Here is a 21272-nt window from a genome sequence, read left to right as displayed (position 1 = left end):
TTCATATTCACTTCCTGTAATTCCCTTCTCAAATATGCATCCATTGCGTATCTGATAGAGAGAAGCCAATTTATCCCAAGCATCCTTTGCTGTCCTGCAAGACCGGATGTGTGGAATAATGATTCTCTTGCATGATAAGGCAATGCATGAATGTGGATTTGCATCTCTTGCATCCCATCTTGACTGTTCTTGAGTTGGAAGAGCAGCAGCAGGAGTGCTAGAGGAAGAGGCATTAGGAGGAGTACCACCTGCAGAAGGACCAGCAGTAGAAACAACCACTGTAGCATTGGCTGGCCTCAGATCAGCCCTAGAAACAATATTCCACAAATGCTTTGCAACAAGAATATGTTTCATGAGATAAGACCACATCGGATAGTTGGTGCCATCCAACTTATCATCTTCACGAAGAACTCCAAATAAATCTTGATTGTTCCCAGCCATAGCAACTGTGATAACTTGTAAAAGACCTGAAAACCCAAAAAGCCTCAAGGCTATCACTGCAAAAAGCTGGCTGTCCCAAAAATGACAGCAAATATCTGCAAATTTCTGACCCAAATCAAAGGGCAAATGCAGATCTGACCCAAATGTGATTGTGACAGGCAATGTTCACTGCAAAAACAGCAAATTTGGCAAAAGCCCCAAATTTATTGAGGGCAAATAGGCCAAAAAGAGGGCAAATTCAGAAAAGCCCCAAATTTTGCTGAAATTTTTGCAAATGAGACCCAATGTATGCAAATCTGACTCAATGTCCTGCAAATGTAACTTAATGTCCTGCAATCTGACCCAATGTACTGCAATCTAAACAAGAAATTGCAGAACAAATCCCAAAACTCCAGTATTCTTGCAAGAAATTGCAATCAAAGGAGGTGAAAGGAAATGAAAGCCCCAAATTTGCCAATGTCCTGTGGTGAAACGTACGGAATACCCAGATCAAGTATAAGCTATACGATCAGCTACTGAAGGTACGTGTGTACGGGAAACTGGTACAAACTGCTGACGACTAATCTGTAGGTACGGTGCAAGTACCTAGCACGGTGTTCCTACGCAAGTACTAAAGGTACGCTGTACGGTGAAGTGAAGTTACGGTGTACGGCGAACTGAAGGTATGGCAATGACGCAGAGTACGGAGCAGATAGCACTGTAGGTACGACGCAGTGTATGGTATACGTACGGAAGGTACGGCGAAGAGTACGACTGAAGGTACGGCGTAGAGTACGGCGATGCACGATTTTAGTACAGCGATGCAACACACAGGTACGGCTACGTGCAGTACGAACAGCGACGGCGCAAGTACGGAGAAGTGCACGGGCATGCAGTATGGCAACTACGCAGAGTACGGAGCAAATAGTGCTGAAGGGCCTCGAACAGGCTGGAAATATGTCGACCAGTAAGGCAGAAAACTCCCAATGAGCAATGGAGGACTCGGGGCTGAGGAGAGCTGGAAGGCTAGAGCAATACCTACCCTGATACCACTGTAGGTACTAAACGAAAAGAGAGAGTGCAGGTACAAGACGAGTCAATAGAGAAGTCACGTCAATCTTAGATAGATAGAAAATGCACAAGTACATAGTACTTGTACCTAGACCTAGGACTAAGTGTCCTAGGTGTCACATAGGACTAAATGTCCTATGTGGCCTAAAAGGCACTAACACTATAAGTGCCTCCACTTATGCCTACAAGGCACATACCATGGCCTATAGGGTATCACTAGAACCATCAGAAGATGGCCTACACAGATCATGGAAGAAGAGGGTATATTGCTGCCTTGTGGATTTCCGCAAAGCCTTTGACACAATACCTCGAGCTTGTCTCATCACACGCCTACAGACACTGGGATTTGATCAGGAGATCATCTGGGCAGTCATGGCACTTTATGAGAGAGTCTCAAGCCAAGTTCGAATAGGCGCAGGTTGGACAGATCAGATCTTGAGTACCATAGGGGTCAAGTAGGATTGCCCCTTATCACCAACCCTATTTGGCCTCTACATCGATGAGCTTGAGACTTTCATGGGGGCTTCCGAAGGGACCGGTTGCTCACTTGCCGGGATCATCATCAGGATTCTTCTTTATGCAGATGATGTGGCACTCTTGTCGTCCACACCCGAGGGGCTCCAGCGACACCTGGATGCATTGCAGGCTTTTTGTTTAGCCCATGATTTGGAGGTCAACGTTGGCAAGACCAAGGTCATGATCTTTAACACCTCTCGAGCAAACATGCAACAGAAGCAGTTCACTTTTACTTTCGGTGGGTCACTAGCTGAGATTGTATCGTCATACACTTACTTGGGGGTCATCTTTTCCGGCCCGATCTTCACGATGAGACCAGCGATGCAGGCCAGACTGAGTAGAGGATACACCTCACTGGCTCGGCTAGAGAGACAGTGCTTCCACTCCCACTTTCAGGACCCTCCGACCAAGGCTCTTCTCTTCGACTCCTTGGTCCGACCTTGTTGACCTGACATGTAAAAGATAGAGTGGACACGGGTGGAGCGCCTGCAGATCCTCATGCTCTCACAGATGATCCGAGGGAAACCATCTGTACCACATCACATCATCCAGGCCGAGTTTGGTGCTTCTCCACTCCAGCTAGATGTAGCCTTTCAAACCATCACATATCTACACCAGGTTAGATCATATGGGAACTGCACATCAGGGAGACAGAGGTTGCCATGGTTGGCTCTCGATTCCTCCATGAGGTTGGCAACAGAGGGAGACGAGCGATGCTGGTATGCACGGACTCACAGATGGTTTGTGAGACTACGGTTTCCCATCGATAGGATACCTCCTTTTCAGTACAGTTTAGATGCCCCTTCGGTACTCCCACCCACCATCCCGATCGGGCCACACACCAACCAGGTCATTCGAGAGAATCTCCTGCAGCTACACACCAGCAGGACCTGGTTGGAGCCGAGGGAGCTTCCAGTGAAGCTGAGTTTCTACAGAATTACTATCTTCATATTTCGGAGGAGGGATTCATCACACCACCGGGGTACACTGAGCTTCATATGCCTCACTCACTACGGATCTCCATCGAACAATTTCGGGTATCATCACACCACCTCCGCATAGAGAGCGGCAAAGCAGAGGGGATCCCCAGGGAGCATCGCATATGCAACTTGTGCAATTGTCAAGAGGTTGAGTCGGAGGAGCATTTTATTTTCAAGTGTCCAGTGTACTACGAGATCCGAGGGCGCTACCACCGTCTCTTCAGAGACGGCTCCAGGCTCCTTTCCAGATTCCTCACCTACCCAGATCAGAGATGTCTCGCGGCATTCATTCACAAGGGGGTCCAACACAAAGAGTACTGCGGCATTCATTCACAAGGGGGTCCAACACAAAGAGTACTTACTCAGGTGACGGGGCTTGGCCACACCATCAGACACCTCTCGGAGCAGGATTACAGAGTTCTTCCCATCAAGTGACGTTGATCGTCCAGGGTCTAACCGCAGACGTGACAAATTAGGGATGAAAATTCAGAGACAAAACTGTAGTAGTAGATTAGGGATGAAAATTCAGAGACAAAACTGTAGTAGCAACCTATGCTGATCCAGCATTGGGAAAAGCAATGGATTTGGATCCATCAGCGACCTTGGAAGGTGTCATCAAAAATTTTATTTAGATAGCACAAGCATGCTATAGTATCATTTCCCAGGCCAAGCGCAGTTGGCTCTAACTCGAAAACCTAAATGTCTGCCTATTTTGTTGATTTTTCATGAGGTTGCAAACCTCCCTCCCAACACACAAACACACAAATGTATTTGCCTACTCCACTGGTTTTCAATGAGGTGAAAATCCCCCTCCTGATAATCAAAAAACAATACAGGCATGAAAAAATATGTTGATACGAAGAATGAATGAAGAACCAAAAAGTTACTTCAAAAGCAGGGATCTCTCCTCTTGTGAAAGATAACTGTGACCCAAAGTTAGGTTCACAAGATCGAAATCACCTGCAAAATCAAGCGCTCCAAAGACTTCTCTTGCCAATTTTCAGGTTCACGTATAGAGCCCCACTCCCTAGGACACTGAATTGACCCAACTGACTGAACAAAGCGGACACTGTCTGTTCATACAAACGTATTAAAGATTAGGGATCTTTACAAGAAATACGCCCTCTGGGTATTGCTGCCTAGAAAACAACCATAAAAATTTCCAAGCAGTTTTCATACTTACTTGTAATGAATGCCTCCTTCCACATACAACGATTTCTCCATGAAGGGCTTATTTCTTCAAAAGAAATCCCTTGCTCAGCACAGACCCTGGCAAAGCAAACATAAACAAAGCTCACAGAACTTACGAATACAGCAGCCCATTGTGAATGCCAGCCCTATTTACCCTCAACCAGAAGCATTTGTGAATTCCTCGTGTATTTCCCAAACTTAATAGCTTGCCTCTACAAAAGGCAAGCACCAAATAGTAAAGATTAAAAAAACAGAACATCAAATTTCTTACTCTGCTATAAGCTGCCTGAGAACCCCTGGTAGTACTTCTTTTAAGGGAGCAGTCTGTACCACAATGTTTTCCAAGCTTTTGTTTGCATCATTCTCAAATGAGCATTCGTTTGCTTCAGCACTCGAACTCATCCTCTACAAGCCCATACAGGTAAATCACCCAAAGCTACTGATGATTTCTTCCATAGAAAAGAAATCATATTAAATTGTCATTCTTCGATAGTGTGAGAATAAATTTGGATAAAGCTTTACACTGCATAGTTGCATAACATACATGATAAATCACCACGAAAAAATTTGTGACCATTCCCTCTAGAAGCGAATCTCCATCATTAGATAAAATGATCTCAGTCACATCTTTGGGCCGGAAGTGCTCCAAGGCTTGTCGAGTTCTGTGGACATTTTTTCCTACAGAATATATATAATGCTTCGCTTAAAATGACATAAACTGAGCCACAATTCTTCAAGATTAGCAATATTTTTACCTTACCCACTCTGAATGTTTTGCATTGGGTATAATACGCCCTGGCCCCATGACAGCCAAGTGGGCAATATTTTGAGCACACTCTAGATGCTCAGGTATACACCTGGATACATGGACATAAACCTCAAATCCATTGGGTTCCTGTGCAAACCAACGCCAAATTGCAGGAAGCGGTTAAATAAACTTCTCTAATGCAGTAACAACTCACTAGACATATTGCTCTAAGTGAACCATGAACTAAATTTGTAACTAGAAACTTACTCTTTCTTAGTAATATGCAGTTCTCTCCACTTTCAGACATTGAAATTAATAGGAAAACGACCACTATTAACTAGAAAAGAAATCAAGGCATGAGGCTAGACGCTAGGCATGGCAATGCTCGAGGGCCATAGAGGAAAAAGGAACGTGAGGGGAGAAGCGTTAACATGGGTGGGGAAAAGGGATTAAGAGGGGTGGGAATGAAGAGGGAGAGTATGTTACAAGGGGAAAGCAAGAGGGGGAAGAGGAGCATGTACATGATGGGAGGTGGAATGTAGAGATGGAGACATCAAGGAAAAAGAGTCATGCTTTATTTGAAAGGAAGGATAGGGGGGGCAAATCAAAGTACTAGCTAGGTGGCTTTACAAGAATGAGTGTGTCCCATCAAGGAATAGCCCCCTTCTTTTATAGCCAAGAGAGGGGGTTTCTCCCAATAAATGCATCCTCCCACATGCATGGTATGTGTGAAAGAATCTCCCATGTGGACTAGGTGGGTACGCACTCTCAATTGTATGCGACAACCCTTTGCCTCATTTTTCCACATAAATTAAACCCCATATCCCAAGTCTAAGATACTCCCTTGGTCTCTCCCCAATTTTATAATGTGTTCAAATATCTAGGAGGACAAGTGGAGGGTTGGCACAAGGAGTCTTGCCACCTCATCCTACTTTCCCCATTATTTAACTTGCACTCTTGGACTATCTACACCCCCCCCCACATGGGCCTATCCTACATGGAGGGAATAATCCAATACAAGATCCATCTCCACCTATTTTATATTACTTCTCCCATGGTCCTTAGGCCATGTCTTACTAAATGTAGGCATGGGGCTGCCTAGATGGAGGGGTGGCACATGGATGAACCATGCCACCTTACCATTTTATAATATAACTACCATGGATTATATACAACACACCTTATGGGTCCTCTTACGTGAAAGGGTGGCACATGGTCATGCCCTGCCACATCAACCCTAGGCCCTATGCACACCAAATTTTATTATACTTTTGCCACACATACAAGCACACACATATATTTATACCTTTTACCTTAATCAAATTTATCCATAACAGTTCCCCCCCCAGACAGGGAATGCACACCATTTCCATGCCTGGCACCATCACGAACAAAGAAGGGCTTGAGATAACGCTTGTTGATCAGCTTCTTGCCATATGGCTCATGCAGCCCTGTACTTGTACAGACCCATTGCTACGTTCCTTGATGACTTTGTATGGACCGGTCCACAGTGGAAGGAACTTTTTATCCATTTGGTAGTCCAATCTGTTATCAAAGCATAGCACAACATTCCCTCAGCAAAGTGTCTTTCCCATCCCTTGCGAATCTTAGCATCCAAGCGGGCTTTTTGTCGGTTCTTTTGGATCTCTGTTTGATGTAGTGCAAGGCATCGGGTTTCATTTAGCTTCTCAAGTTGTACCAACCTGGCCTCTACATGTTCATCTTCTGTCATCCTCTGTGGTAAAATGGCCTCAGTACCATACACCAACTCAAAAGAAGTGGTAAAACGAAATCTCTATTTCTAGTGGTAAAACGGCCTCAGTACCATACACCAACTCAAAAGGAGTGTGATCTGTAGACGTTTTATGGGTGATGTTGTAAGCCCACACGGCTTCAATGACCTTCTGATCCCACTGACTCCTGGTTCCAGTGACCATTTTCCCATGGATTTACAAAGGAGGCCGTTAGTCCGCTCCGTTTGTCCCATGGATGCTGGATGATAGACGCTAGAAGTGCGATGATTAATACCCATGCGATCCATGAGCAACTCCACTGCTTCATTTAAAAATCGACTCCCATGGTTAGATACTATTTCCATGGGTGTCCCAAACCTTATGCAGATACATTCAAATATAAAATTTGCAATTGCCTTACCATTTGCAGCGGGGAGGGCGATAGCTTCAGCCCACTTAGTAACATACTAAGTGGCTACCAAAAGATGCTTCTTTTGCGGGCAGTCATGGGCAGGGGCCCAACAAAATCTATTCCCCACTTCTGAAACGGATGGATGGACATCACTGGATGATGTTGCCCAGGGCGCAAATCCTTCTTACCAAAGAATTGACATGGTTCACAAGTTTTGCAATACATAGTGACTTCCTTGTACAAGGTCAGCCAATAGTACCCAACATGTAAAATCTTCTTAGCTGTACAGTCACCGGCATAATAGCCTCCACAAAATCCATCATGATAATGCTTCAATACCTTAGGTACTTCATCTGCATCAATGGCCCGTCTTAGTACCCCATCCATGCCTTGACGGTACAACACCCCATCAAAGAGAGTATAGCGCCTACTATCTCTGCGGATCTTCTTTCTCTCATAGCTAGTACTTTCTAGAGGAAAGGAGAAAACAGTCAGAAATCTGTAGATACCACCATACTATGGATCCCTAACTTCTATGCCGCTACAAGGGTTACATCGAGGCACTCCTCTAAATCAATCAAAACATTCTTCAAGTTGGAATAACCCCCTTTTACAATTTCGAAAGAAAAATCATATTCTTGTAAAACTGCCAACCATTTGGCCAACCGGCGCATGGGATTTGGTGATTGAAGAACCTGTTTTGCAACACCATTGCTAGAGATTATAATGAAGGACTTTCCAGCCACATAATGCTTAAATTTCTCAATGCAAAACACCAAAGACAACGCATGCTTGTCTGCCTCAGAGTAGCGTCGTTCAGTTTTGAGCAATTGTTGAGAAGCAAATCGAACGAGATACATGAACCGATCCTCCCCTTGTTGGAGAAGAATACCCGTCAGAGTGTGCTCACCAAACCCAGGATTGATATAGAAGCTCTTTGACAAATTAGGATTGCATAGAATGGGTTCTGAAGCCAAAGCACTCTTGATTTGTACGAACCCATGATCACAATCCTCATCCCAAGAGAAATCAACCCCATCTTTTAATAGCATAGTCATGGGTCACGTCAAAGTAGCATATTGATCAATGAAGCAGCGATAGTATCCTGCTAGATTGACAAATGAGCGTACCTGACGTTTGGTTGTTGGCGGGAAGAGCTTGAGGATAGCTTCTACCTTCTCAGGGTCAGGCTTGACGCCTTTGGATGAGACAATATGTCCCAATAGCCTCCCTTGAGTGGCTCCAATGGTGCATTTATCAGGGTTGAGGCTGCCATTCGCATCATTGACCCTTTGGATGGCCAACCTAACCTTCATGACGTGCTCCTTCCGTGCCGAGAATATATAAAAATCATCTTAAAACACCTCCAAGAAAACCCCCAAATAAGAAGCAAACACCATTTGCATAAATCTTTGAAAGGTAGCTGGAGCATTGGTGAGGCCAAATGGCATTACTTTTAATGCAAACGTCCCCCAGGGTGTGGCAAATGTGGTTTTAAGCACATCCTCTTCGGCAATTCTAATTTGATAAAACCCGGAGTAACCATTACAGAAAGTATACATCTCATGACCACTTACCTTCTCAAGATGATGGTCCCTCTTGGTAGCCGCATTCAATTTCTTATAATTGATGCAGACCCGCCACTTGTTGTTTTTCTTTGGAGTGACTACCACTCGTGAAACCCATTCAATATTGTGAATCGGAATAATAAACCCAGCTTCTACAAGTTTCTGCAACTCTAAGCACAAAGCACCGGTCTGTAGGAGCCCTAATCTCTGATACTTCTAAGCCATTGGCTTTGCATCAGGCTTTAGCTCTATCTTGTGTTCTATGGCAGTCACATGGCGAAGGTGGTGGAAGCTAGTGGCGAAGAGGTCAAGGAAATCTTTGAACATTTCTAGAAACTCGTCTTTCTCACTTTGAGTGAGATCTGGGAAAAGCATAGATTCAAGCTATTGAGGACTTGTTGTTACCTTTTTTGCGGGTGGCGGGGTTGGAGACACCCCCATCATGTAAACTTCTTCCTCTGAGAACTCCCCCTCCCCCTTTGATTCTTCCATTGATTCAGACACCGAGGTTCAGACACCGAGGATGAGAGATATCACTGTCTTACTTCTCTTCTTCTTCTGGTTCAGTGGTACCTGGTTACACCGCGATCTTCTCCTTAGAAGCACCAAAAGGCATGTGTCATGTCTTCCAATAGCTGACTGCATCACTCTTTCTTAACCACGGTCTCCCGAGTATGGCTGGGTAACTCCTGCCTGTATCTTCAATATCCACTACATAGAAATTGACGATAGTGGTCAACCCATTGACAATGATGGGCAAATCCTCAATGACTCCCAGGGTGGGCAGTCGTCAACCATTGGCTACCTTGATTCGAGTGGAGGAACGCCTTGTGCATTTTAAATTCAACTTTTTCATGATACGGGACACCATGATATTACATGCAGCTCCCCTATCAACACACACACTTTTGATACAGCAATTATCTATGATGATATCTACTGTATGCGGGTGCCGATCAATTTCTTCACATATAGAATAAACCTCTCGTACCTTTCCCTTTTTCTTGTTTCTCCTTGTTGAGAGCCCTTGCTACAACTCACGTCTCACCTTAGGTCTTAATGCTATTAGTTGAGGAAGCGTGATGCTCAAAGACCGATGAGCAAGGTCCTGAACGACCGAATAGTCTTTTTGTCCTAAGCCGATAGGGAAATCCGAGGGCGACCACTTACTCCTGCGAGATCTTTTAGTCTTTTCTGTTGGTGGGTCTGCCATCTTAGCATCTGAGGGCTCTGAGAAGAACACCTTCTTCCTAGGGCGGCCCGATCCACGGTTTAGAGAGGAATCCGAGGTGATACGACTTCTCTTCCTGAGATCAAGGACCTCTACATCAGAATCCTCGGTACCTAATTGACTTAGAAGATTCACCCTTGGAATATTGGGACATTCGGTGCAATAATGACCCTTTTGGTGGCACTCGTAGCATACAACATTGGCACGTTTTCTTGGAGGGCGATTGGCTTAATTTCTGATGCCCATCATCTCAAGATGATCATTCAGAGCCTTCGCTAGGTCATTGACTCCAGGTTCTTTAGCAGAAGGAGTCCGGGGAGTAGGAAGGAGCGGGACTCGTGGGCGAGGCTGGGAAAATCTTCCAGGCGGAGGATGAGGATATACACCTTGTGGAGGGTAAGCATTTAAGGGAGGACCATACATTTGAGGTGGAGGCGGTGGATACATCCCTGAAAGGGGGTGGGGGTATGTCCCTGAGTTGGGCCCCCCAGGGTGTTGTTGCAAGAATTGAGGGGGTTGGAGAGGGACAACCGTCTTCTTTGAAGCGGGATCAGATTAAACTTTATCAAACTTTTGAGCAATCTCTTGTACTCGCACCATGGTCTCTGGATTCTCCCATTTAAGCTTGAGGCGTATTTCATCACTTGCTCCTACTACAAGGTAGCCCAACACACGCTAAGTCATTCTAGCTTGAAATCCGGCATTGTCCTCCTGCGTGGCAATTAAACGGTCCAGGAGCACAGCCGCTCGATCCACATATAGACGTGCCGTCTCATCTTCTGACTGCTTCAGATTTGCCACCTGCAGGTACACGTTCTTCGACTCCTCTTCTTTGCCGAAATACTCGATCATAGCTGCTGTCAACCTTGGCCAGCTTGGGCGTACGTCTTCGACCTGCTTCTCATATCACACTTAAGTCAAACCCTCTAGAAATGTGGAAAGAACCAACAACCATCTATCTTCAGTAAGAAAGTTAGAGAAACACAACGGCACTTGAAGGCCACAAGATACTCATTTGGATTTTCTTCAACCCGACCATAGAACACGGGAATGTCGGCCATGCTTGAAAAATAAAAAAGAGAGAGGTAAAATGAGACTTATCTATTAGCAAACAATGGAAGAGGTAGCTTGAACTAAAAATCAAGTGAAGATACATCCACAAAGCACACATAGGCAGGGTAGGGTGTAACTGGTATATTGTGAAATGCTATACGGGAAGAATCTTCAACATAGAATAGCTCATAGACAATCTTAAAAGGACCAATCCTTATTGGTCAAGGCATGGTACTGCATCCATCTTTACAGGCAAGGGTTAGAGACACGGCATTGCATGAGGTTGTTCATCAAGGCAAATAAGAATGCCATGACAAATGTCAACAGTTGGAGAGCTTGCACATCACCTTCAGCTTCTTCCGATTCTTGTAGTCGCCATGCTATTTCTTCAAGGGATGTGCGGTTTGGCATCCTTCTTTTGAGCAATGTCCTTAAGAACCTTTCTGATGGTGTTCCGAAGTCGGTAAACTCGTATCAAATATGCACAACACTGAGTTTCATGATGACCACAACCTTTGCATTCTTGACAAATGATAACCCTCATTCATGGCTTGCGGCTTTGTTGGGGCGGTGCTTCCACTCATTTCATGAGTGATTGAAGTACAAGCTTCACGTGCCAAGAAATCAACAACTAAATTTTAAGCTCGAGGGATATGCTGAATTTTTACCTCTTCAAATTGTTTGCAAAGTTCCAATGCTTGTTAATGTCGTGGAACCAAGCCTTATTCACACACGAGTTGAGAATCTCCTCGCACCTCAAGTTGCTTAATGTGATGTTCTTGCGCCTTTTGTAGCTCAAAAATGAGTGCCGAGTACTCAGCTTGCTTGCAAGTACTTGCAAGTGCAGACTTACTATAACAATACATCTCACCCCCTAGTAAAGTGAGCTTCATACCCACACCAGCAACCTTAGTCGAAGGTTTATATGCTCCGTCAAATTGAAGGATCCAAGATGTCATTACACCAAAACTAAAATCCAGACATCCCAGGTTTCTCGGTAGTCCAAGATAGGTAGAAGGAGAGGATGGGGAGAATTCAATACTTGAGTAAGACGTTCAACACTAAACAAACTTACTATCCTTTGTTGATAGTTTATCTTTCGACCAAAAAGAATTACAACATGAAGCTCAAAATGTGGCGTAAAGGGTTAATTAGGTACAAAGGGATTCCTTGGTCGAAACATCACTAACCATAGCCGAGCCCTAGAAACTTTTGTAGTGAAGTCAAGAAGAAATCATTCAAGACGAGCTTATCCATAGGAATTAACAAGCAGATGCACCAAATCTCACCCCAAGCTTGTGGATGATCCCATCCTTAGAAGAATGTCACCCTTTTAATTACCTCCGATGCAGCAAGTAGCTCGATCACCACACAATGAGTAAAATTGGAATCAAAGCCCTCCCAATGTATCACTAGTTCTGCACCTTGAACCATCCACGGTGCATCATCCCACCCGTCGTCTCCTCAAACAATGCATTGTATAATCAGTTGTTGAAGATCAAGAAAGAGATCTCGCCAATTAATAACCGTAATGAGCAGACGACCAAGTACCAAATCCTTAAACTCGTCGAGAAGTGACATAAATATACACCCTCCTCGTGTGGCGTGCGTACTTGAAAAAGTTCAAAATCTACAACCTAGTATGCAATATGAATAGAGCACATGAAGTGAAGTACTTTTGCTTTTTACAGCAAGAGGAAACTCCCCATGGTTAGAGAGTTACAGTTCATGAGTTTCAACATATAAGCAATATCATTACACTTTGATCACTTCCCATTCGCTAGCCCATTGGTAAGTCTTCCTTTTGTGAATGGGGAGGTCTAGGATTCAATTCCCAATCCTTAATGAAAAGGAGAGAAGAGGAGAAGAGAAAGAGAGAGAGAAGGAGAAGAAGAAGAAAAGGATAGAGGGATGCGATGTCTAATCTAGATGCGCAGAAGCAATTTTACAAATGCGCGGATTAGATACGCAGGGACAGTTTCGACGCGCGGACCACCAAAAGACGCGATACGCAGAAACAGCTTTGCAGACGCGCAGACTGGATGCGCACGAATAATTTCGACGCACGGATGACCAGAAGACGAACGGTGCACACGTAAGACGACGGGATGCACGCGTGACCAGAAGACGCGTGAATGCGCACGCAAAAACCTAGAAGATGAGCAAAAGGCACGCAGACTAGAGACGCAAAAATAGAGAAGTTTTGCAGTCGCAGAGACAGAGAACCGCGAGCAGAAGACACGTAGATTGAAGACGCAGAAACAGAGAACCACACACAGAAGATGCCACAAAACTGCACACAGTTGTAGGAGTAACGAATGTCGATGGATGTTATGCCACTAGCCGTGGAGACTTCGTATCCCAGCAACCACACCAATTCTACTAACTAGAAAAGAAATCAAGGCATGAGGCTAGACGCTAGGCATGGCGACGCTCAAGGGCCATAGAGGAAAAGGAAAGGTAAGGAAAGAAGCGTTATCATGGGTGGGGAAAAGGGATTAAGAGGGGTGGGAATGAAGAGGGGGACTATGGCACAAAGGGGAAGGAAGAGGAGGAAGAGGAGCATGTACATGATGAGAGGTGGAATGTAGAGATGGAGACATCAAGGGAAGAGAGTCATGCTTTATTTGAAAGAAAGGATGGGAGGGGGGGGAAATCAAAGTACTAGCTAGATGGCTTTACAAGAATGAGTGTGTCCCATCAAGGAATAGCCCCCTCCTTTTATAGCCAAGATAGGGGGGCTCTCCCAATAAATGCATCCTCGCACATGCATGGTGTGTGTGGAGGAATCTCCCATGTGGGCTAGGTGGGTACACACTCTTAATTGTATGTGACAACCCTTTGCCTCATTTTTTCATATAAATCAAATCCCATATCCCAAGTCTAAGATACTCCCTTGGTGTCTCCCCAATTTTATAACACGTTCAAACATCTAGGAGGATAAGTGGAGGGTTGGCACAAGGAGTCTTGCCACCTCGTCCTACTTTCCCCATTATTTAACTTGCACTCTCGGACTATCTACAACCCCCCCACATGAGCCTATCCTACATGGAGGAAATAATCCAATATAAGATCCATCTCCACCTATTTTATATTACTTCTCCCATGGTCCTTGGACCATGTCTCACTAAATATAGGCATGGGGCCGCCTAGGTGGAGAGATGGCATATGAAGGAACCATGCCAGCTTACTATTTTATAATATAACTACCATGGATTATGTACAACACACCTTATGGGTCCTCTTACGTGGAAGGGTGGCACATGGTCATGCCCTACCACCTCAACCCTGGGCCCTATGCACACCATATTTTATTATACTATTGCCACACATACAAGCACACACATATATTTATGCCTTTTACCTTGGTCAAATTTATCCATAACACCACCTACAAAAATTACTATTTCTCCAACATCACATTTTACAATAGAACTACAAAGTGTAAATTATCTTTAAAAATGACTCACACCTGCATCGATTCTCTCTCTCTCTCTCTCTCTCTCTCTCTCTTTCTCTCTCTCTCAGGTCATCACGTATCTGTACCGAGTTAGGGAATATGAAAATTACACCTCAGGGCGTAGTAGGCTACCATGGATAGCTCTATCCTCTTCTATGGCACTTGCAACAGGAGGGAACCAGAGGTGTTGGTATGCACGTACAGAGAGATGGTTTGAGTGACTGGGGCTCCACATGGATAGACTACCTCCCTTCCAGTATAGCATGGATGCTCCGTTTTCTCCCCTCCTATCACACAAGGTCAACCAGGTTATCCGTGAGGATCTACTACAGCTACACACATTTTGGACTTGATTGGGACCGAGTGAACTCCCAGTGAAGCTTAGCTTCTACAAAGATCACTTCTTACATATCACAACGGAGGGTTTCATTGACCCACCAGGATATGCGCAGATTCACCTACCCCACTTACTGAGGATCTCTCTTCGGCAGTTCCGGGTCTCTTTACACAAACTTTGCATCGAGAGCGGCAAAGCAGAGCGACTACCCAAGGAGAGGCGCGTATGCACACTGTGTGACATGCAGGAGGTTGAGACAGAGGAGCATTTCATCTTCAGGTGTCTTGTTTACTATGAGATCTGAGGGCGTTTCCACTGTCTCTTTAGGGATAGTTATGGGATTTTGTCCCGTTTCCTCTCCTACCCAGACCAACAGTGTTTGGCAGGTTTCATTCATGAGGCACTTAGACAACGCGAGAGGATACTCCAAGCACGGAGATAGGAGCAAACTTCTTCCTCGACTGATCCCTCTCAAAGCTCTATCATGGAGTTCTTTCAGCTAGATCACATGGACCCCCACGAGACGAGGCCTCGACATGACTGTGACCCGGAGCTTGTGACCCGACAACTCAAACAGACGGTTGACACACAGATCACACTTGGGGACATCCTCTCCTTGTTTAGAGTCGGAGCCCGACTGACGGGGGTCACAGTAGCCCTGGTCAGACACAGAGCTACGACCAAGAGACATGCCAGGACCGCACCTCTGAGTAGCCGATAGCACTATATTGCCGACTTCATGCCTCCATTGCCTCCTCCATCCTAATACCTTGCTACTGCCGATGATGATGATGATGATATTGATAATGATGCTGAGATTGATATATAGTCGACCATCGACATGACTATGTTGTAATTTGTAATTAGGACTTAGTACTGCCATTCTGCATTTTTGCATTTTGCATTGGTATGGATGCTCGTTTAGTAGCTCCACTACCACAACTTGTTGTATTAGGATTTTCATAGTCTCATAGACCCATCGGTCTTCCGAAGACTTTAATAAACTCTCTCTCTCTCTCCCTCTCTCTCTCTCTCTCTCTAATATATCTATTCAGCCTATGGTTATTGTGTGAGACGCAATTGCATGTATGATATACACTTGGAAGCGGAAGACTTACATAAATGCTTACATAGCTGAGAGAGAGATCAAACGTTAAAGAGATGACACATGATTGGGTTGCCTTATTGCTTGATGCCATGACATCCCATTTTAGGAACTCCATGCTCAAAATGTTGAGACTAGCGGTTTTCTAGTACAACACTTTATGAGCAGCAGACGTTCTTCTTCGAGCATTGTGGCTTGCAGATCAAAAGACCAAGATTGATTGAGAGGAAATTTAGAAGGGGAGTGGAGTCCAAGCCTCTCCAAGGTGCTCACGATGGTACAAGGTAAGGGTCCCAGCACTTTGGTAGCAGGTATGTATATCATGAAGGGAAAGCATTGGATGCTGTCAATCTTTCTAGAGCTTGAATGGAAGGGCCAGTTTTGAAAGGATATCGAGAAGTATGCCTCTAGATGCTACTTTGAATCCTGGGCACCATCTAGTCGGTGTGCTGTAGAGTCAGAGGATTCTCAAAGTTCTGAGCAAGCCCAAATTCAACCACATGGAGGATGGAGTACCATTTTGAATGAATGGAAAATTTTGTCGAGGTTGGACTCCCTGTTTTCTAAAGTTTGATCACCAGTTGCATGAAGCGGTTTGCATAATGATCTATGTTAAAAAGTCAAGAGTGATACATTCACTTGTGCCACCAAGTGTCACATTCCCACCAAGGTGCACTAATGCAAGCAAACAATGATTGTTGCCATCTTTATCTACTACCTAAAAATAATTATCAACCCAAGAAGCAAGGCTATGGGTCACTTTCATGTCAGGAAACTAATGTTCTCTAGTATGCATGCTAGAGGGATGGGACTGGCACTGCAACAGCTTCATGCTGACATTGAAGAACGTCCTACCAAAGATCTTGTTCTTTTTCGTCCTACTCCCATTGTCACTTCTCTCTCGAGCTTCACATACCCTCTCTTTTCTCATGCTTATGGTCCTAGACTGGCAAAAACTTCTTGTGCTAGAGTTTGTTGCAGTATGTACTGCATGTATTGCTTCTGCAGCACAATCTGACCTGAATGATTGTGGCAATTTGTCTGTATATCCTCCTAGTGGGCTGTCTCCTTGCTCGAGTGGGGTACAACCTTTTCCCATTTTGCTGGTGGTGGCTCTACATGTTCTTGCTTTTTATTCAAAATTTTATCTGACAGTCATTTTCTAAATTCATTGGATCGGTGGATGTCCCCAAGAGGAGAACAACCACACACCACCTCTATTCATTCAAATCAAAGAGCATGAGGAAAACAACCACACACCACCTCTATTCATTCAAATCAAAGAGCATGAGGTCTGCTGCATTTGGTGCCAGAAAAAGAGTGGCATGACCTTTGAGTTATGAAGATTAAGCTCCAGCTCAAAAAGTCAAATCATTTTAAAGCTTAATGCCATGATGTAATACCAATGCAACATTCATTAGGCCTATCGCTTCTACACCTAGTGCAGCCCGACTTCTATTGGTGGTAGAAGGCTCGCATATATGCTTGCATGACTGGGAGAAGAAAGAAAGTCTATTAATGTCCACGGAGACCCACAAGTCTATGGGACAGAAAAAACCAGCTAATACATCTGTTCAGGGAGGGCACCCCAAGGAGTGCATAAAACAACTCTGAATCATTATAAGGTATCTACATTATAGTCTGAAAATTAAGACAGTAAATGGCCATACATCAGTTCACTCTCATACATCAGTTTAAGAGTGAGGGTCTTTTGGCTTGGATTTAAAATCCTTGACGAGGGTCACACCTTCACTGTATATTGTCCATTTTCCATCCTTCCTAGCAGCCTTGAACTCCGTGGCCTTTTGGTTCAATTGAGCTCGTGTGAGCTCCTCGGCTATCCATATCTTCGTCCCTTTCAGCTTGTAAGATTGGCAAAGAGCCGTGATTCAGATATCCCCTGTGCTAAGTGTAATTACGGCATGCCCTCTAGAGTGGCGAATATTAGTTGTGGAAACTGTCCCATCCGAAAAGCTGTTCCTCCTCGAACCAGCCTTCAAAAAAGGCTCCTATCCTGATCTTTAGTGCATTGCTGCATTTGCTGTGATGCTCCTTAATCCCATCCTGAATGTCCGTTTATTTGCCTATTATCCACCTCTGCAAACACTTCTTTCAAGATTGTTTGCACTTCTTTTGAACACGATCCTTGACAATAGAGACAAATTGAGACGTAAAAGGAGAGGCCTTGAAGGTCTGCATTAACTCAACGATTACAGCTTGCTCTAGGGCCATTCAAGGTCCTAGATTCAGGCTACCAGAGCTGCCATCTATAACCTTAGCTCTCATACTTCTTGTCGCGGATGGAAAATCTGCTCTTGAGGGCCGCTCCCCTTTGGTATGTCTTTGCATATGGAGTGCGTGTTGAGTCTTTGCATATGAAGAGGGTGTTGAGGTAGCAACTGTAGAGTATACAATTCTTTTTGCTGGGTTTGAGGTTCCATGAGATGTCAAGGAGCACGTCTGCTCCATACTAGCCATGGTTGAGATCACCTAACCCCTGGGGTAGGGCTCCAGTTCATCCCAACTAGGGGGTGGGGGTGGGGAGGGGAGGAGGCCAATCAAGCTAGGGGAGGGGCTCCTACAAGTGACCGAGCAGAGGGGTGAGCAGAAGGAGTTGGCGAGGCTGAACGGAGGGCTAACAGAGGAGTTGGCGAAGCTAAGCGGATGGCTAACGAAGAGTTTGGTGAGTCTGAGCAGAGGCTAATAGAGAGGTCTAGCGAGGCTGAGCATGTGGAAGCAATGGAGCAGAAAACGAAGCCAGGGAGCAAAAAACGAGCTACAGACTGCTATTGCAGCAGCACACAAGTACAAGAGAGTACGATTGAAGTGATCGAATACCACTATGAAGGCTAGCCCTAAAACCCTAGCCTAGTCAAACATGGGGTAAATTTCAGGTATAAGAGTTGACTTTATCCAAATGAACTAAAGAGTGCTAGCACACTAGCATACTAACTAGCACTAGCCTACAAGGCCATGCCAAGGGCTAATCTTTCTTTAGTGTGCTAGTGCGCTAGCACACTAGCCTACAAGGCCATACCAATTGCTAACCTACAAGGCCATACCAAGAGCTAACCTATCAAACCCCCCTCCAATGTATGGGTGAAGTACTCTAAAAACATCTCAGAGATACTTGGAACTAATGCCATGGTTGCACATGTTTACGAGGGTAGCTGTCGGAGAAGTCGACTGGCTTCCCATCACCCGCGGCTACATCGAGCCACCCAGACATTCCAGATAGTGATGCTGGAAACAATCTCCCAAACCCCATCCTCCGAGGGAGGTGGTGGATGTGGACGGGTGGGCTGAATTGCATCATGAACTTCAATCTAGGAAACCTACTGCCCTGTAAGCTGGCATGACAAGGTCAATCGCAAAGGCGTGGCCTCCCTCAATGAACCATATATACCTTTGTAAGACTAGAATATATCCAATCATACAAATTTAGATTTTGTTGTTCTAAGGTCCAAAATTCTACAAGGAAAATAAAAGAGAAAACGAAAGAGAAGAAATATGAGGTAAATTTCTGAAAAACAAAAGGAAGACATACTTAGCAAGCAATGTCGTCATCAATGCCCAACATAAGGTTTCTAAAGACCCGCGGAGTTTCTTGGGCAAACCCAGTGCTTACTGAAATAAGTTAAATTAAGTAATTGCAGGAATACAAGCTTCCGCATGAGCACAACTTCAATGTCCGTATCCGATTCATCTTGTGTAGTGACTGTTCAATTCTTATTTCATTATTCACTAGCAAACTCAATAAAGCAAGAAGAAACTTATGAGCTTGACGTCACCATCTAATAGTATAAAACACGTAATGCAAGGAGAGCAATATGTGATTCTTTGAAGCTGGGAGCTGTGAATGGCCTTGACGTCCTTGACGTCCAGATCACAAAAATTGCAAAACAAGCAACTCAACACATCAATAAATAAGCGCATTTTAAAGGAAAGAAAGATATTGATTCATATATAACCTTATATGATGACTCCTTTGGCTTTTCGCTTTCCCGAATCCCATCAGTCAGTACTGAACCACATAAGTAGGCCATCAGCAATAATTCTTCACCATCTTTTCGGACTTCCATGGCCTTCTGAAGTCCAACTTTCAAAGATGGCTGCAAAATGGCTTTCACAAAGTCGTTGAAATTAACGATTTTGGCAGCGTCATTGGGAAATACTTCAGGCATTTCTTGTGATAGTATGCTCAGAGATTGAACCAATCTTTCCAGATGCCTTTCCCACAGAAGTAGAGAAGATGCATTGTTCGTCGAACGCGTAGTTGTATAAACTCCTGGACCATTGTAAACAAGATCCACTGAATCAATCCCAATTTCCTGAACACAGACTCATTGGAAAGCGTGGAAACCAAAACGATAAATACGGAGCTACAGAATTTCATTGGCGCTTTGTGCTAGTTACATTATCTGTATTGAAACTGTGTCATTCTTCAACTCACGAGTTTCACTCCATAAGCCTCAAGCTCCATACAAAACCGTACACAATTTGCAAACAATTCGATAACGGATAACCAAATTTTGTGACTGAGTGTAGACCTGGAAGCTGGGATCTGAGAAATGTCACCGCTGGACCGGGGTCATGTAGCTGCAAGACTCCGTTGTGAGCAAGCACGTTCCATGCCATGTCGAATTTGTTACAAGATAAACAAGCTGTCCATCAAAAAACAGACCATCCCAGAATCAAAACAGACTTCTAATGAAACTGTGAAACCATTGAAACAGCATTTTGATCATGCATTCTCCAATTCACCAAAGTGAAGAAGGAACTGCACATTTAAAAGTTGATGGGATTTACACACTCGTGCTCAATTTTGAGTTAAAAGTTCTCAACATCGGCCTCCAAGGCTTTGGCTTAGTGGTTTGAGCATTAGACCTCAGCCTAGGGTCCCTTAGCTCGTGGATCGGTACCCCCACGAGTGTGTTCATGGTGTGCGTGACTTGACCACTCCTTTGGACTTTGTGCCCATCACATCAGGGCTCGGTGCCCATCGCATCAGGACCATAGGTGGGTGTGTGATAATTATTTTTTTACTTCCAAAGAAAACCAAGTTGAATTACATCCATCAAGCCTGGAATTTGGAAAGAAATTGTGTGTGCTTCATTTGTTAGTGGATGGCTGAGTGTGCTTTATGGTGAGGGCAATGTTGCGTAGATAAGTCACTGGTCTGACTAGTAAACGTAGTTTGTTCCATATGTTATGTGCTCTAGTTTTGTGATGGTCCAGATGTGATGATGATTGTTCCATTAATTGTTGTTGGGATCTTTATGAGTTGTAGCATTTCTCTTTCTGACATGAATTGTTTCAGTTGTTGGTTGCTTCTTGAAGTCGAGTTGTATTCAATGTTGAAGTCTCCCAATGCGCATGTCAGGGTAGATTGTGGTATGGATTGGAGTAATGTTCGTAGTGTTTGAAGTAAGATAGTTGTGGTTGCT

General features: G+C 44.5%; 1 protein-coding gene across 3 annotated transcripts in view; it reads right to left on the bottom strand.

Annotated features, from left to right (window-relative positions):
- The window catches only part of LOC147894399 (D-aminoacid aminotransferase-like PLP-dependent enzymes superfamily protein), a 33591-nt gene extending 12950 nt beyond the window's left edge, over positions 1-20641 (bottom strand). The window contains exons 1-7 of one of the 3 annotated variants that reach the window (XM_087384761.1): positions 20376-20640; positions 19797-20113; positions 4934-5073; positions 4723-4840; positions 4450-4583; positions 4171-4256; positions 3918-4060 (exon numbers count right to left, since the gene is read on the bottom strand). In XM_087384761.1, the coding sequence (XP_087240887.1) occupies positions 3930-4060; positions 4171-4256; positions 4450-4583; positions 4723-4840; positions 4934-5073; positions 19797-20113; positions 20376-20463 (1014 nt within the window). In that variant the 5' untranslated portion in view covers positions 20464-20640 and the 3' untranslated portion in view covers positions 3918-3929. Of the gene's footprint in view, positions 1-3917; positions 4061-4170; positions 4257-4449; positions 4584-4722; positions 4841-4933; positions 5074-19796; positions 20114-20375 lie in introns of all 3 variants that reach the window. The other 2 variants (XM_087384760.1, XM_087384762.1) reach the window with 2 other exon arrangements.
- Between the last annotated feature and the right edge of the window lie 631 nt (positions 20642-21272).

The sequence above is a fragment of the Dipteris shenzhenensis genome, chromosome 14 (genome assembly GCF_047967505.1).
Source record: "Dipteris shenzhenensis isolate YYH24624 ecotype China chromosome 14, Dip_SZ_1.0, whole genome shotgun sequence".
Lineage (NCBI taxonomy): Eukaryota > Viridiplantae > Streptophyta > Polypodiopsida > Gleicheniales > Dipteridaceae > Dipteris > Dipteris shenzhenensis.
This window is presented reverse-complemented; position numbering and strand designations above follow the sequence as displayed.